The sequence below is a fragment of the Melanerpes formicivorus genome, unplaced genomic scaffold (genome assembly GCF_026170545.1).
Source record: "Melanerpes formicivorus ecotype bairdi unplaced genomic scaffold, bMelFor1.0.p_v2 SCAF_6, whole genome shotgun sequence".
Lineage (NCBI taxonomy): Eukaryota > Metazoa > Chordata > Aves > Piciformes > Picidae > Melanerpes > Melanerpes formicivorus.
Genome location: NW_027142358.1, coordinates 23,064,603 through 23,083,169, shown reverse-complemented (window position 1 = coordinate 23,083,169; position 18,567 = coordinate 23,064,603). Strand labels below are relative to the sequence as shown.

Sequence of the window (18,567 nt, the reverse complement as noted above, 5' to 3'; positions counted from 1 at the left end):
TCACACTTCTGTGTTTGTTTTGTGCAATGTTGAGTGAGCAATTTTAAAAGTTCCCAGATAGGAATTACATCTTTCACGGAGCAGGGAAAGGAAAGCAGGGTTTGCAGCCTCAGTGATGCAGTGAAGCTTTTAGCAAGGAAGATTCAAATGAATAGTTCTCCTTATATCTTGTCTCTGTTAGAAACCTACGAGATGACAGTAGCAAGCAGAGCAAGCAGAGAGATGGTCCCTGTGTGAGACAGAAGCCTCCCTGTCGTTGAGTTCTTGAGCAGATGGTAGAGAGTGACCAGAGAGAAGTTCCTCACGCCCCTGTATTGGCTTGGTCAGAGCTGCACTGAGCGCTACGAACCGCTGTGGTCTGAAAGCTTGAGCTTTTTTTTTTTTTTTTTTAACTTTTTTTTCCTTCTTCCCTCTAAAAAGTTTTCAGGAAGTCTGGGGGAGGGGCAAGGCTGTTTCTTTTTTGTTATAATGGGCCCCTCTGTGGAGATGGAAGGGAAGAGATCTGTGTGCCTGTGGTGCGCACGCTTCCCGGTGATTCCCAGGGCAGCTTCCCAAGACTCCTAAAAAGAGCTGGGCCCCTGCGGTGCGGGGCAAAGGGGAGGGGGCTGCTCCAGGATGGAGTTGATCGTGCTGCTCAATGCTCTGGTTACTCGCCTGCTCTTTGTGTTGCACTCTGTCATCGGGGTCTGGAGAGTAACTGCAGCGAAGAAAGAATCCAAGTACTGGCTGCTGGCACTGCTCAATCTTCTCCTGTGCCTGGAGACAGGGCTCACTCTCAAGTTTAAACAAGGCAGAGGCTACAAATGGTGAGCATATCCCAGCGGCTCCAACGGAGCCCCTCTTGCTTCTTTGCATGTACTTTGCTGCGGCTGTGGGACTGCCTGTTGCGACTGCTGCCCGAAAGCGTTTTGCCGCTCTGGCTTTGTTTCTGCCAAGAGAGTCTTCTCCTCTGCTGCACCTGGGGGTGAGGGGTGGCAAACTGGCAAAGCCCTGGCTAACCCAATACCAAATCCAGCGGGCTTTCAGGAGGGACATTTTTGCCGCAGATTTTTTTGAAAGGACTCTTTTTACAGTTCTCTACGTGTATCCATGCCAACAGCTGGAAAATGTGGGAAAAGTAGCAAGAGGCACAGGCTCTTCGAGCTGCTGATGCTGTGGGGCTGGGGAAGTGGGGGGCATGCACTCCCTCAGTGCCACCACTGGGCACCTCCTAAGCAACAACGTGTCGGGGACTACACGTGTGACATACAGGAGAGTGCTGGGGTCCCACGCAGGCTGTTCTATGCTGATGCCTTGCACCTCCTGCCCCATCCTGCCAAGCTCTGGTTTGCACCTTTTCTCCTGGGACAGCATTCCCTGTTCCTGCCACTTGCAGGACTGTTAATGCCACACTAGTGCATGAACCAAAACTCAGTGATAAATAAAAGATGAGCAGTGACTACTCCTGCAATACAGCAAGAATGGCTTAAATATTTGGATTTGAGAGGCTATTCCAAAGGACAATTTTCATGCATGAAAGGCTGCCTGAGAAACGAACATGCATCTAAAGAATTACTGCAGGCATCTACAGCTCATCAGTGCTCAGTGAGCCAAAACAAATGCTCTGTAAAAAGGAAGTGGTCATGAAATTAATTGTTAAGATTTCACTAGGACCTTTTCTTTTCAAAAACTCAAACTGTGGGCAGGCCCTAAGATGAAAAAAAATAAATCTACACCGCTTGGAATCATCTTAAATTCCTGCCCATTGCAACCTGTGAAACTCATTGCAACAGAAGCAGTGTTGTGTGACAATTTACACAAGTCTTCCATGCTCTAAATTTGACTGTAATAAAAGCAGCAATAAAGTCTGGGACAGAGGAAAATGTAACAAGAGCAGAGCTCCAAATGCAAAGTTCTGAGACAGAGGCAAAGTGAGCAGACCCAGTTCACTGGGGAGAGAAGGCAAAGTCTACATGAAGGAACACTTGCTATGGCAGCTTTTGGAAAATCCAAGTAAAAAGAGATACAGAAAGCAGATGCATTTTATATTAATACATGTGCTAGAAGACTGAGACAGATTTAGCTAGAAGGAAATTTTGAAAATGCTGTGGTCCAGCACTTTAAACAGCACAGTAAAGTACATGTATAGGTAATAATTGTACACAAATGACAATGACCAGCATCTATTTGTGTCAGGATAACTTTCTGCTTTGGTGGAAACCATGTTCAGAACTGTTACTTAGAAAAACACCCGCACAGACTATCATTGATCCAAGGAAGAGGCAAACTGTGTCAGTGGTCTCTCCTGCCCCCCAAAGCCTCATATTTCTCCATTCATTATTGGCAGAAGAATGTTACTTATTACAGCAGCATGCACACACACACAAATTAAAAAATTAGATGGCACACATGAGAAAAAGTATTATTTATTGGCCTGGCCATGTGCTGTTTCCTTTAGAATTCTCCTTCTGAAAGAAAGGTAGGGTTAAAACCTTTAAAGTCTCCTGGCCTGTTCTGCTGTCATTAGCTCAGTATTGCTAACCTGCCAGCTGGATGGGTTTTTCATATGCTCAAGTCCTACAGGAAGTACTGTAAAATCTCTTAGCTCTCCCATTTAAATAAGAGGTGTGTTCACTACCAAAATAACCGGGCTGAAACGTCACAGAACACCCAGAAAAAACCCAAACTGACCACAAAGCACACCCAAGAAACCCCAAACCTCTTATTTAGAGGAAATTATCTGAAACAACTTATTGCAGCTCAGCAATCCAGACATTTTCCTGAGCAGCAGGGCTGATTTATTTCTTCAATACTTAATCTCCACCGAAAAGTAATGATTTAAAAAATAAAGCTACATTCAGTATAGGAACAAAGAATAACTGCAACAATGTTTGACCAAAATATTTCTGCAGATACATACTTAGAAGTAATCTAAATTCACTGCAGAATGTGCTAGTGACAGGATAGAAGGAACCAAGCAGGTATGCTGTGTTTGACTCCACTGCCCCGTCCTGGACCAGTACATATATATGATGCATAGGCTGCTGTGGATCGCAGCAACATTGCAACCCTCACAAGAATTGGTGCTTGCACAAGGAGTAATGAGTCCTCTCTAGTACTTCTGAAAAACTCAGCTTAAGAAGCTGAAGATAATAAAGCTTCCCTATAAGTTACATAGACTAGCAGGGAGAGAACAACTTAAGAGATAGAAATTCTGAGGAATTATACAGTTGTCAACACAAATGGGGAAACAAAGCCAAGACCCATTTTCATAAACCATTTCAGCCTTCATTTAAAGACCTCTTACTAAAGAAAGAGGTCTTTTTCTTACTGTTTCAGGCAGACTGATGCTATTTCTACTTTTCCTGCGTCAGTGCACAGGATTCTGATCAACGGCCTTTATCCCAGCATCACTCAGTGAAATGACTCAATGTATTAATTCACCCTTCATGAAATCAGAACATGTTAGCTAGGGGCTTTTTGTCTTAGTTAAAGTACAGAGAATGCTGTCATGGAAATACAAACAGGAAAGTGCATTAGGTTAGTTCTTAAAAATATTGTAAATAAACTTTTCATATATGTTCTGAGATGGGCATACAAATAATCCTAGGATTCATAATACTGACAGCATGAAGAATTCAGCAAGAACAGCAACTCTTATTTGCAGTTATCCTATTTCTTAGTACCTCATATGGTAGGAAGCAAAAGATGCTTTTCAACACAGATAATGACAGGCTATGTGGTATTTACAATGTGATATAATACCAAGCTATCTTTTCTTTTCCTTCACAGGTTTTCACCAGCTATATTTTTGTATCTGATTTGCACAGTACCATCACTATGGCTACTAGAAATTCATCATGGGACTCAGGTATTTATTATACAACAGGATGGACTAGTTTGAATTGATGCATTATTTGATGGGTTGGAGTTGGGCACACAGACAGAAGTCTGCCAGGTCTTGTCTCAATTTTCTGTCTTGTACTGGTGGGTCTCCCAATCCAGTTACAGCTCTACTATAACCACTGTGCATTTCCTAAATATCAAATAATGAGCATCATTCCAAGCTAAAAATGAGAGCATTTGTTTGTATTTGTCTGGGGAACTGAGGACTAAAAGTATGAAAAACAGTCTTTCACCCCCAGGTTACAAGCTTGAGTCTTTCTCAGGATGGTGACAATTTCATTGCTTTAGAACCCTTTGTAAAATAAAGTATGAGTTTCAAAGTGCTTACAGACAGATATCACAACTCCAAGCAAGCCAGAATTGAGACAGGTATCATTGAAAGGGGCCTTAAACCCGAATTACTGCATGTTTGCTGCAATCTAGGAGAATAGTCACAGATTGCTACCACAGATAGCTGACATTATAATTTGTCTGTCAGTGTTTATAGCCTTCCGTTGTTTGTGCTCCATAGTAATCTGGGAGGGGGTGTCTGAGTTCTAATTCAGGACTAAACCAGACGGTATAATGTTTTAAAGGCAATTATTCTTTTGGCAGTCTGGGCCAGGGCAGAGCCGCTTAGAACAGCTGCCCATGCTAAGTGAACAACTTCTTCATGTGGGCTGCTTTCAATTCCCCAGAGCACTTCCATGTAGTGAAAAGGGGATTTTGTTCATCCCAGTAATTGCACATATGCAGTATCTAACATACAGAGAAGAAAAGAGCCTGATAGGAAAACAAGCAAAAGGTAACAGAAGAAAATACATAAATTAGACTAAGAAGACATAGTGTCTCATTTTCTCCTTTGAAACATTGTTAGAGCCCACAGAAGCATAATCAAATATTCAAAATTGTGTTTACACTGAAAATGCCTGAGGCTTTTTCTAAATACAGCAGCAGGAATTTATTGTCATCTTGTTTTGCCAAATCTCCTTAAACAGTCACAGACAGGTAATGTGGATATTGAGAACATTTGTCATAGTTAAATCTGGTCCAAGAAACAAGCTAATTCTGTAGTCAAAGGCAGCAGTTTATTTCCCAAAATGATGTTAGAACATGGCATATTTTGTTCTTATTGATATACTGCTACTGTGAATTAAAGACAAAGTATATCAAGTTAACAGCTTAGTTTATACCTGGAGAGGTACAAGAGAGTTCTGGAAACACACAATCTAATAGATTCAAAAACAATACCTCCAGAAGGGATGCAGCCTTCCTAACAATTACTCTCAAGCACAGCACCCAGGCTAGTACTCCTTCTCATTCTAAAGTATTCCTGGGATTTCTGTTATTAAACTACTAAGAGAATGGGTAATTATGCAGTTGCTAGATCTATACCTTTAATATATACAGCATAAAACCGGTTTGTGGTCTTTATGGCAGTGGAGCCTTGATCTCATGTTGAATCTTTAACAGGAAACACCCAGTGCTTGTGTTGGTGGTGTTATTTAAGGCATGTGCTAATACACAGCAGCTCTTCCTGAAGACAGAGGTCAGTCTGCCTCTGTGTACTACCGAGCTGGACATATGTATGCTTTTCATATATCAAAATTGAAATACTGGCTGCATAGAAACTACTACTTTGCAGAAAAGTATTTGTGATGAAATGCATGTTTAGTAGAGACTATAAAGTAAATTGAACTGCACTGAGTGAAAAAAAATTGCTGTTTACAAAATAGAGTGGCAAGAAAATTAAAACCATTTAATCCATTAAAACCCGCAAACATTCTTTCTTAACATTGCATAAGATCTCAGATGAACAAATACTTGTCACTTTTTCAAATGTCTGGCGTGTTACTGCCACAGAAAGCAAAACCTGACCTTTTGCAGGGCCTACCTGACTACCAGTGCTGTGTCTGATGTAGGCTGCCCAGTCAGTAAAAATATACTTTGCAAACCTTGTAATTATTTTTAACCACCTTAACTTGAACATCTTGAGTAAACAGTTACTGTCCATTCCCTCAGCCTCATTCTGAGGTGGGATTATCTTACCAACTACAACTGTAGCGTATCACTCTCCAAAAAGTGATCTTACATCTTTAACCATTTCTCCCCTCCCATATCCGCAATCATCTTCACTTTGGAAGGCAGCTTAAGCAATCTTTTCTTCCTGCTTTACCTTTCAGCTTTCCTGTATGAGCAAAATGAAGCAGTCATGGTTGCTTTGAATTTCTGACATCACGTGTGTTGCCATAGTGATGGCCACACTATTTCTAGCAAATCAAAGAGACCAAGCAGGGTACCTGTTGCTTGGCAGAGGGCGTGCTCCAGGGAAGGGCTGGCCTCTTCCACAGTGTACTCAGACTGCCGGTCTTCATGCACATTAACAGGATTAGGAGTACTCTCCCCTGCTATTCAAGTGTCAATTTTACCATCTCAAAGCTGGACTCATTGCAAGCAGTTACAGCTAATGTAATTGTTATTAGGGACTAACAGATCATGAATAACATGCTGAATAATTTGCTGAATGAGTTCAGTGTTTTAGGGGTTCCCCATGCACCTAGAATGAACTCTCTGGAGGCCACATGCTAGGACACCATGATGTCACGCAACAGCATTTCTATAAATCAGAGCAACATAAGCTTTGTCTCCAAAGAAACACAGGAAGAAGATCAAGCTAGAGCTTCTGCAAAATGTGTGCAATTTCTCCCTGTTTTCATTAAAAAAAAATAAAAAAAGGGCATTTTTTGTTTAGCTATGTTTACTGTCTTGGTACCTAGGAGTAACTGGGCACCAGCAATAAACCATGTTTATCAACTGCCTGTGAAACTTAGTATTCACTTTCTCCTTGTCACGTTCCCATTAAGTTGCTGCACATGCATAATTGGCTAAGTAAATATGCCTGGCACCAACAGTCCTATTTACATGCATATACATGATGAAAATAAAGGCTCTTTTCCAAACTTTGAAGTGAATCTCTACTGCAATCACCACTCAATCAATATTCAGAGAGAAACAAACCAAACCCAGATCTGAACATACTTAAAATAAAAATCAAAGGCTACTTAAATGCCTGACTTTACAGATGCAGTTTTCCATTTCCTGCCTGCATGCAGTTGTGAAGAGATATGGACCTGGCCCTGAGAAGTGTCTTTCAGGCAGTTTGTGAGGCCCTGCTCTGAAATAGTAACCCCCCCACACTCAGCTGGGAGTAGCTGAAAAATCACATAGAAGGAAGCTACAAGAGGCACTGATAAAGTGAATTCAAGTTCTTCAAGTATTCTCTGCACTTTTATGCTGCTAGGAGGAAAAAAAAAGAAAAAAAAAAAGCCTCCTTGCAAGTCACATGGTAGCTGTGGAGTGCATTCCTCCACCTCCCTACAGCAGATCAGCTGCTCTGGTGCCATCATAAGAGCTACCTGCGCTTGGCCATTAGCATGGGGACAGTTACGGCATCTGCTGAGCAGCACCCACACACCTTGCTCCCCACAGTGTGTAGCTGCTATGGGCTCCCATTTCATCTCTGTCATTCAGCCACCTGATTTATCTGCAGGGAGTTCTCTCAGTAATATCCACCATCCTTGTACATACAGCAAGGGCTGCCTAACCTGTGTCCAGCTGCAAATTCATCCTTAAGAAATAGGGTTTGAAAAACTAACAAAAAATCCTCAAACTCTGATGTGAGGTTTAATGCAAGTTCACATGGCTCCCTTCCTCTTCTGTCAGATGGGGCAAGGGGGCAGAGGAGCAAACTCAGATTCAGAGTTCATGACAAACCAAAGGCTGTAAAAGTGAATTAGCCTTCCCCCTCCAGCACAGGTTAGTAATCCATTTGGCCCTACCCAACCTACCTGTTACAAGGTAGACACTGACTTCTTAGTATTCTGGGGTGGTTACACCAGTTACCTAATATTTTTAGGTCGTGGTCTTCTCAGCCAACTGAGATGACCTGTGGGGGGTATTCAGAAAGACTGGTTTTGACACTGGGGGCTGGCCTCTGCAGGCTTTAGATTTTTTCTACAAGGAACAGATAAAAAAGTTTCTCCAGGGTACCAGTGAAGTTTAATTTCTGAAACATCCTCTAGAAGCTGTTCTGTGCTTCTCCTTTGTTTGAAGGGCTAACCTAGAGAGATTAGCCCCAGAAAACTGTAGCCATGCAGAGTACCAGCCTCTCTACCTCATTATTTCCATGTCCAGAACTTAAAACTTCCCTTTTCCAAATGGAAATACCACCTTCTCCACATGCGCATGTTAACCTTCCAACACTCTCACACCCATTGTCCAAATAAGGCAAGCATTCTGTTTAATAACCTTTACCACCAATTATAAAAGCAACAAGCAGTGGCTTTTTTTCCCCCAGATTATTCAGGCCATGGGAAGTTGTTCCATTTACCTATGACAAGGTCAGGAAAGAGGCAGCCTTCACTCAGCTACAGAGCAACATTATCAGAGACCAAGTATCAGCAGAATCTGAAATGTCCCAGAATGTGACATTTGCTGGAATACGTTGCCTTTATACTGGCAGGCATTATGCTGAACACAGCTACTCAGTATGCACTGGAGCACATCCTGGTTGTTGCAGAAAATCACTCCCTGAGCAATAAAATGGTGAGGGGCCCAGTGGAGAAATGCAAATAATTTGGTGCTCTCTGGCACAAACAGGAGAGGATAGGAGTCTTTAAGAATAGCATGCTTTGGTTTTCTAATTATCCTTTAAAAAAAATTATTTTTTACAATGAAGAGAGATGTTGAGGGATTGTAATGAAGATAGAGCCACAACCTGGTTTCTCTGGAGCCACCCTTGGGTGTGAAGGCAGACAGAAGAACAGTGCAGTGCTGCAGACCTCAGACAGGACATGGTCCCATTGCTGGTTTACTGCAGCTGAAGTAAGAGCATGTTTTAGCCAGCATTAGAGTTCCCAGAGCATCAAGTACTTGGAGGAAGTAAAACTACCAAGATTTTTTCTACTCTGCAGGGGCAGACAACAGCAGGACCCTTTTTCTTAATTATTGCTCAATCTCACCTCTCACATTATGAATTTCCTTGCAGAATAATGCACAGCTGAGGATTAAGGGGAGTGGCACAGCAGAGAATGCAACCAAAATGTCCTACCCCAACTCTGTTTATTTCTGCCTTGAGGGAATTCATAGAGAAGACTGAAACAATGGCACTTGTAGAGAACTTTTTATGGATAGTAGAGATGAGAAGCAGATATTTTGAAAGCAAGTTTAAGTACAGAGATTGACCATGATGAATTTTTACCCTGTTTTACTGTTTTAGCCAGAGAGAGAGACTGTGTAGAAAGCCCAGTAGCCTGTTTAGAGTGCTGCAAGGTGACTACATTCAAAGAATGTGGTCTTAACAGCACAAAGATGTCATGTGTTCCACCAGCCTTTGAATTTACATCTTCTTCTGTAGTACAATCATACACCTTCTCAGGGACCTACTAACACATCACTTCTGTCTTCACAAAAGGAATTTCTTCCTTGTGAACAAGAGGGGAATTACATTCAAAGTGAGCATGTACCTTTGTAAATGAATGAACCTTCTGCAGTTCAGCCAAACAGGACGCTTTCAGCCACAGAGTGTGTATGCTCTCTGTATGGGATGTTTATGCGTGTCTGATGCTTTTGTTCACAACAGTACTGTAGTAAGGAGCCTGAAGCATTTCAGGTGAATGTTAGCAACCAAGACTTCAATCAATCCAGAGACAGCACTCATGGAAATGAGGGAATCATTCAGACGGTAGGACACATTTTCTTATTCTTAGTAGAGTTCTTAAGCTATTAAAGCAATTATAAAAGACTGTTATATCTCTTTGGGCAAGCTCCTCACGCAGAGTGTAGAATTAAAACAAGGAAAGAAAAAAGAATAGTTTCAGAAAACCAGTATGTGAAAATGGCCTACAGTGTGCTGCATGCCAACTAGTGTTGGTAGGACAAGTGTCTGTGTGAAGAGGAAACTCCTCTACCATTCTCTTCCAAATCTCAGTAGCAGAACTGACAAGGTTTATCTGGGTGATGGTTCCACAAAGGATTACACTCAGCTGAAAAATGATAACAGGAGGAGTATACAGGGACAGCCTTGCTTTGCATTACCCAAAGTTTCTATTAATGTGCTTTTTCCAAATTATGCCTGCCACACAGAGATGATTTGCTCTGATATAATGTGAAGGAGAACAAAAGCAAGCTTGAGAATTAATACAGTGTGTGAAAGTAGCTGTAGTGTCAGTCTCCTCAAGTGACAGTATGTTACTGTTGTTGACTTTTGAACAGGCTAAAGTCATTGTGAATCATCTTTCCACAATCTGTGAGACTGTTTGGACACTGGCCCTTCACCAAACTTTTCTACTGCTTCTAGTAGTTGGGAGATGGCTTCTCCCCATTGGAGTTGAAATCACCCGTGATCAGTTGTCTCAGCTGCTTCTCATGTTTGTGGGAACAGCTGCAGATATACTTGAATTTGCTAGTGAAACCTTGGACATCCCAGAAGTTCGGTAAGGACTAATTGCTAACAGAAATAATTTGCATAGTGGAAGATACTTATTTTGCTCAGATTAATGAATTGGTTTAGATTGGCAAGGAAGGAACTGGAGTTTGCTTTAGTGATTCATTATCCAAGTTGCCTCTTTGGTAATCTCATATGTACGTTCTTCATGACAGAATGACAAAGTGTTCAAAGATAAGTGGGAAGGGAAAGGCATAGCCTACCGCAAATTTTCAACATTGTGATCTCTCCCAGAGAAAGCAAGCTCATCTCCCTCTCACAGCTGAGAGATGTGAACATCTATCATAAAGAAAAAGACTCACAGAAGAGGTTCATCCTCTCTTACAGATGTACTATTTTAATTATTTTTTTTAATATCAAAGAAAGGTTTTACAGCAGGAAACAGGTCCTTCCCAGTTGGCAGAGAAGCTTCAGGCTCGCAAGGAATATGCAATCACTACAAAGTTAAAGATATCTCCTCTTTGAGCCACAGAGCCTACTTCCATATCCTTAGCATTAGATCATTAGCATCAGATATTTAGTGTAATTACACAGCTGGAACGTGTAGCCTGAAGGGCAAACATTCCATCCCAAAATGTGCCTCTCTTTTTCTGAGCCTTATATGTCAATCACTGTTTTGTTCAGCCACCTTTTAAATTACATCCCAAATCCTACAAGAAATATTTTTCACTACATAAGGAAACTGCATCTTCAATGTTAACACTTTTTTCCCTTCCCACAGGAATAATTACACTCTCGTAAATGCTATTCTTGCTGTATGGACCTGGAGCATGTTACAGTTTCCACTTGATCTTGCAGGTTAGTACTTGTGCACAGACAAAACAAAAAGAACAAATGCTTTAAGTTTTTGCTGGCATATCTGGTGGCTGTGCACATGCTCTGGGTGGAAAATATTAATTTAACATGGATGGCTTTTGAGCAAAGCCAATTGTGGTTCCTTTTGAGGAAACACTTATTTCTGGCTAACCTCTGATTTCCCTGATAAAACTCTCAGTTTTCAGGGGAAAAAAAAAGGGAATTAAAATATTCTTTGGAACAGCTGCTTAGTGTCTTAAACTTCACTGTGAGCTCTTAAATTAGGTCTGGTGTTGGATTATTCCATTTTGGCTCAAATCTGGGTAGGTTGCAGGGAAGGTTTATGCTGGATGTTAGAAAGAAGTTCTTCATAGAAAGAGTGATTGGCCACTGGAATGTGCTGCCCAGGGAGGTGGTGGAGTCACCATCACTGGAGGTGTTTAGGAAGAGACTGGATGGGGCGCTTGGTGTCATGGTTTAGTCAGTTACATAGTGTTGGATGATAGGTTGGACTTGATGATCTCAAAGGTCTTTTCCAACCTTGTTAGTTCTATCCTATCCTATCCTATCCTATCCTATCCTATCCTATCCTATCCTATCCTATCCTATCCTATCCTATCCTATCCTATGGAGAGAGGGGCAGTTGTTAACCACAGGGAACTGCACAGTCAAAAGCACAGATGGTGTTAGCACAGGAAAAATTATCTACTCGCAGGGAACCTAAAGGACCATATCATGTTTGGACTGTGCACCTTAATCTAAAAGTTCCAGCGTTCAGCCAACTTGGGCTTCTACTTATTCCTAGGCAGAAAGCCCTTCTCTGTGTCCAAGAAGAATAATGAAAACTGCTTTAGTCATCACCTCTTCCAACCATTTTGGCCTCCAGTCCCTACAAGCTTGCAAGTTAAATATACTAGTCCAAAGATACATTATTCTCATGATATATCCTTCTATAGAATTGATGGCCAGGTTGACAAACTGACTACAATAATAAGATTTTTAAAAATAAATTAAAAAGTAATAATGAAAAAAAAATGATTCCAGGAACTTTTCATTATCCTTTCATTAACCAGGAATTTTTCATTTCTTCATGGAAAGCACTAGGCTTTGGTTTTGATACTGAAGTTATGAAAATATTCAGGATCTCAGCCTCAACAGCTCACCACCTGCAAAAACCTGATGTGATTACATTTCACATTGTATCACAGCTACAATTCCTGTTGCTGGCAACATATATTCTCTTAAAGATGCACAACACTCAGGGGTTTGGAAAAAAAACAAACCCAACCAACAAAAACCAACCCAAAACAACCAAAGCACCACACCACCAAAAAAATGCCCCCAAACCAACCAAGCAAACAAAACCCCTAAACAAACAAAACAAAAAAAATCCCTTACACATCACCACCATCCAAATCAATTCAAAGTGCTTGAAAAATTACAGCCTTAAATTATCTCTTGCACTGTGCATTTTTTTTTCCTAGCTATTGCTTTTCTGCTTATTCAATTAAACTTACAGGTTTAAAAATAAATTATTGAACCACATTGCCTGGAAATTTACTATGGGCACAGTGCATTTTAAGTAGTCCTATACAGTTGCACAGAGAGTATTTTTTATTCAGGCATCAGAATGTGTACTTGCATGTCAAACATGATGTAAAATAGACATTTTTAGGCATTTATTATTGGACTGCAGTAAAACAGTCAGGACTATTAAACAGCTGTAGCACAAAAACATATTAAAAAAATTACCTGCTGCTGAAGCTTTGCATAATGGATTCAGCAAATTTCTACATTCTACAACTCGTTTTCCACTTGAGGCTCATCTTTTTTTTTCCTCGGTGTTGACTCAAACAATAGAATTTCAGGAAGCTGCATTGTTTGACAGTTGTTACTGCATTGCAAGTAGCCATGTTTTTTAAACTAATGAATCCCACTGCCAGAGAGACAGGTTAGTTAAGCTGCATACATTTTCATAAGAGGCAACTGTATTTACCACACACACACACCTTTCTAGATCCTTCTCTAGATGCCATGCCACAAAGAGTATTCTAGCCCACCACCATAGTTTATAGTTTCATAGTTTCATTCAGGGTTGGAAGGGACCACAAGGATCATCTAGTTCCAAACCCCCTGCCACGGGCAGGGACACCCCACACTAGATCAGGCTGGCCAGAGCCTCATCCAGCCTGCTCTTAAACACCCCCAGGGATGGGGCCTCGACCACCTCCCTGGACAACACATTCCAGGGTTTCACCACTCTCATGGTGAAGAACCTCCTCCTCACATCCAGCCTGAATCTCCCCACCTCCAGCTTCATTCCATTCCCCCTAGTCCTATCACTACCTGAGATCTTGAGAAGTCCTTCCCCAGCCTTCCTGTAGGCCCCCTTCAGATACTGGAAGGCCACAATTAGGTCACCTCGGAGCCTTCTCTTCTGCAGACTGAACAGTCCCAACTCCTTCAGTCTGTCCTCATAGGAGAGGTGCTCCAGCCCTCTAATCATCCTTGTGGCCCTTCTCTGGACACGTTCCAGCACCTCCACATCCCTCTTGTAATAGGGGCCTTTTCAACCAAGGGGAGCATATCTGTGCAAGTTCTAACAGGTGCATGCAAGGCTAAGAACAAGTAACTGTGGTTCAAGGCTTATATGGCAAGCAGCAATCACAGTTTCTTCCTATCCATAATGTTTGATATTGCCCCATATTGGCATGACATAATTTTACTATAACACGTGAAAAAGTTAACGGCTATCTGGTGAATCTTTTGAAAGCAAGGACTTAGCCTGAAACGAATTGAAGTTCTACAGCTCAGGCTGTTGTCATTCATCATGGCATTTTTTTTCTTAAAGATATGTATTAGCCTAGGCATTGATCTAACAAAAGCTTCTGGGGAAGTTGTTACAGAAAGATGAGGTGATATACTTCTGCTTCTTGGTTTAAACATGTATAAATTCTGATAGCTTTGTGGGATAGAAAAGGAGGAAGTGGTTTTGGTTCTGTTCAGCAGACCACGTAAGTGTCTGCTTCGAGTGTTTCACTGAAACAGATCCAAGAAATTGGATATGCTTTAAATTGAATTGTTTACAGTTGAATGCATTTATAATCCAGGGTACCCTGGATTATAGCTGCCCTGTAAAACAAGCCTGACTCAATTTTAGAAAGTAATTTTAACATAACTGTGTTTTATTTCCAGTACAGCATATTGGCTGCAAACCAACTACATCAACTAGGCGGATCCCCAGCCTGCTGCTGTGCAGGTACAGTGCAGAACTGTGGAACATTGGGGTCAGCCTTTTCATACAGGATGGCCCCTTCTTCATTGTGCGTTCAATCTTGATGGGCCACTTCGGAATATTTAATCAGATGCTGGTGTTTTTTACAGCTAAGAATATCTTAGTTGTGACTCTACAATTGTATCGTTTGGCAGTGATAACATTAGACTTTCGTGCTACCATTCTGCAGAAGAGCAGGAAAGGAGAAGTCACCTGTTGCCCATGTGAGCCTTATGAAGCTCATACTCATGCTGCTGCTGACCAAGATAATGAAATGAAAGAGTTTGTTGCTTTTCCTCAAAAAAAGGAAACCCAAGCTCCATCAAAAGATCAGTGAACACAGTTACTGACTTGAAAGAGGCTGCATTTCCCAAAGCTTCTTCAGAAGAGCTCAGCCTATTTCTATGATCAAACATATCTTGAATGCCCAAGTCATCTCTTCCATCAAGATATGAATAATTTAATCTATGCTGTATGGGAAATTTCTGAGGCAAACTCGTAGAAATGGGTCCTCTTTTTATCCATTTGTATGGTGGGTTTTGACTAGTTTCCTATTATATTATCCACAAGGACTTTGTAGCAATAGTTTTTAGTAACAAGAAAGGTTTGGCACACTTACAAAGTTGGTTGTTATCTTTGGTGGCACTGTGCTAACAGATGTACTTGCATGTATTCAAATAGAAGAATGATCCTATCCATTATGGGAAGTGAAGAAGCATTTAGCTCTACTTGAATGTTTGGGCTCTAAGTAGTGTGATGAATAATATGTTCACTGGGTATGGAAGCAGCTTCAGTAGCAACAAGTGTGCAGACATGCAAGTGAATAGAGATGACAGATTTCTACTGCCATTGTGACATCTACACATCTTCAAACTCTTGAATGAACAATCTCCTTCAAATGTTACCTCATCCTTTGCTAGATTCAGTTAAAAAAACTATGCAACACCATGAAACTGTGTACAAAAGACTGTCTCTTAGGTGTGAATAATCTAACCTAAACCTAGAAGACGGCATTTATTACAGCCTTTTTTTCTACAGAGATTCTTGCTTTTCTATTTCTACCAGTTAGAACAACAGGAAAAAAATTGAAAATCCAGAATAATTGTAACAACCTCTCCCCAACTATGCCTTCACTGTGCTTGCAGTTGAGACAAGACCAATTGGTATGATTTTTAAAAGTGGCTTGACTCAGGTTAGAAAGAAAATGGCACTGCTTAAGTTTGATGAGACAACCTAGGCAATAGGATCAGGCTTCTGCTTCACATTTCAGAAAGCACCACAAGGTCCCATGAAATAACTTCAGAGATTGTCTGGTCTGTTGAGTGTCAAGATTAATTTTTACAAAATGAATATTTATAATAATAATCTTCACTAATTGTTAATTTACTACTTCCACATTTGGAGTGAACAACATGGGGCCCTATTAATTTCTCCCAAGAACACACACATTAAATCAAGGTAAGACCACTGACTTTGATGGTCTTAATTTATAGAAGCTGAAAATAAGACAAGTGTTTTTTGCAAGTCTGCCTAAAAATTATATTCTCCCAGAAAATGGCAGGTCCTTTTACAAATTTCTGCATCCATTCTAAGAGAGAACAGAAAAAGTATATTAAAAAAATCTAGCAAAGAAAGTGACCTAATTAAGGTAATTTCTCTGATTAAATTTGTTAATTAAACCTTATTTTCTAAAGCCTTGGTTACCTAAAACCAGAATCTGGTTTCAGGAATAAATAAAAGTCTTTCTGCCACCACTGCAGCAGTCATATGTTTATCCATAGTCTTATAAGCAATGATAGGCTTATTTTTTTGAAAGATTACCCTATTTAAAAATACCAGTCCCCAGACACATGAACCTGTGTTTATACATATGAGCTGTTACTGTTCTCTGCAGAATCAGGCCCTTCCATTATAAAAGAAGGAAACACACAGCCATGAAGAAGGAAGTCTCATATACTTCATAGCCCTTCCTAGCTTTTAGTAATAATGTGCAACACCTCCTGCTCTACTTATTTTGGGCCTTTTTCCAGCAGAAATTTAAAAGCTAATCATCATTTGCTGTGGTGTTGCAAGGCAGGCATATGGAGAGTGGAATGCAACTTCATTTGGGATTTTAATTTAAGTCTAGGGGTAAAAAAGCTGAAGTGCTGCTGCTGACCAGCTGCGCTGTCTAAAACCTTTCACAATAGGGTGAATTTAGAATCAGTTGGTAGAACGGCAACATCTATTCCATGCTGATGCAAGCCAGGACTATTCACATTCTTCTTGAGATTACCACTTGCTGATATAGTAATTATCCTGTTAAAAGGATTGTTGCTAATTAATTTGGAGTACACTGAGCTTGCTAGAACATCATTCTAAATTCATCAGCACAAAAATTGTAGGATGCAATTTTAAAAACGTGCTATCTATTTAAAAGCTTCATTTGGCAACAAACTGCCTACCTGGCTCTGCCTGCAGCAAATGCAAGATCCCCTGGGGTCAGCAACACAGAGACTAGTTACAGGAGGAATATTTTACAGAGAACTATATTTCCTGGTCTTCAGGCTGCTCCATTTTAAACAGCAGTAAAGCTTCTAATCAGATTTACAGTGAAAAGAACTCACTCCAATGCTAGATTGTTACTACTAGATCTCATCCTCGTTCGTACACAGACAAAATAGGCTACATTCTATCTCAGCTTACAGTAGAATAGATTTGGACTACTCTTTTCTTCCCCCTCCCCACTATCAGGGGTGATAAACAGATTGCTTAAAAACCAAAATGAAAACCCAAATGGACAAACAAAGCACTTATGTGATGGATAGCCTATCTCCCCACTTGTGTGCAAAGGGGAATCACATGTGCCAGGTAGCAGCAGGAACATGCACTTCATTGGGAAGCCTGGAAATGGCAGTTAGGAAGTCTAGTAGCTTGTAAGCTTGGTCACAGTGGCAAATGCCAGTTGCAAGCCCTCCTTACCTTCCTCTCACACATTTTTTTGAGAGGGAGGACTACAGCACAGATGATTTTTTTTTTCCAGCAGGTTGTTTTGAATCAGCTGAATCAGTAGATGGGTGTGTGGAGCCATTGTGTCATCCTGCAGCCTTCCAGAGCCATAATCTGTGACATATTTTAAAAACAACTGATTCCACACTTGCTGGTCAGGAAAAGCTGCAGTAAACATAAAGCTGGGAAAAACTGAAGCCTTCAAAACCTGAAGGATTTTAGAACGTTTATCTTAAACCATTATTTACCCAAGTCAGGAAAATTACATTACTACATCTGTTCTGCAAATAGATAACCAGCCATTTATTGTTACATATTCTGATTGTTTCTGTCTTGTCCTTTTAGATTATTCTGTTGAAAACCCCATAAAATGTTTTACCACTTGTCTTTTCCCTAGCTAAAATGTATTTCTCCTTTGCTTTGGATGTTGGCTCAAATAAGATCATAAGCATGAAAAAACCTCAACCAACCATGATTTTATTGCATTGCTGTTTGTGTTTGTACTGTACTGTGTTCTCTGGGATCATGTGGAAATGGAAGAAAATGTGCAGTTACTTTTAAAAAATTCCAACTGTATTTTGCAAATAAAAGGCAGTTACCTCAGGCATAGCTGCCAATTTATTATGTGAGAGCTGACTGTTATGTGTTCCCATTAATTACATCTTCCACATGCTGCTTTTCTTTTCCATCCTTCGTAAGTTAATTACTTAGGCCAGATTCTGACTGCAGCTTTGAAAACCCACAGCAACAGCAGTAAATTCCTCTAAATTCTGAATATGTTCTTCTGTACTCAGAATCTTTCCCTCCAAGTATGCAAGTCACAGGGTAATCTCAGAGAGGATGTGTTTAATATCTGCTCACAGGATGCATTTTACTGATGCATAGCAATACATATATGCATTTAGATGCATAATATGTACCATGCCAAATATGTACAGCTTTTATTTCTGTTACAGCGTGTGAGATTGCTGATGAAAACACTCTGCAGATGTCTAAAACGCTTACAGACGTACCTAAATATTACAAATATCTTGAGGCTTAGGGCTCTAAATACAAAACATATGAATAGTCTCTGAATGATATACCGATTTTAACAAAAAAACAAAGAATATTGTAAAGTTCCCTGGAATATATTTTTACT

General features: G+C 40.5%; 1 protein-coding gene across 1 annotated transcript; it reads left to right on the top strand.

Annotated features, from left to right (window-relative positions):
- The first annotated feature begins 340 nt into the window (after positions 1–340).
- On the top strand, positions 341–18,041 carry TMEM26 (transmembrane protein 26). Its single transcript, XM_068140094.1, has 6 exons — positions 341–806; positions 3,772–3,850; positions 9,506–9,607; positions 10,138–10,358; positions 11,091–11,167; positions 14,360–18,041. The coding sequence occupies exons 1-6, from the start codon at positions 616–618 to the stop codon at positions 14,773–14,775; spliced, it is 1,086 nt and encodes a 361-aa protein (XP_067996195.1). The 5' UTR covers positions 341–615; the 3' UTR covers positions 14,776–18,041.
- Positions 18,042–18,567: the final 526 nt, after the last annotated feature.

Excerpts from the sequence above, each read along its gene's own strand:
- TMEM26 (XM_068140094.1), top strand. The coding sequence starts at position 616 with ATGGAGTTGATCGTGCTGCTCAATGCTCTGGTTACTCGCCTGCTCTTT. Across the intron at positions 807-3,771 it reads CAAGGCAGAGGCTACAAATG|GTTTTCACCAGCTATATTTT; the intron begins GTGAGCATATCC and ends TTTCCTTCACAG. Across the intron at positions 10,359-11,090 it reads TTGGACATCCCAGAAGTTCG|GAATAATTACACTCTCGTAA; the intron begins GTAAGGACTAAT and ends CCCTTCCCACAG.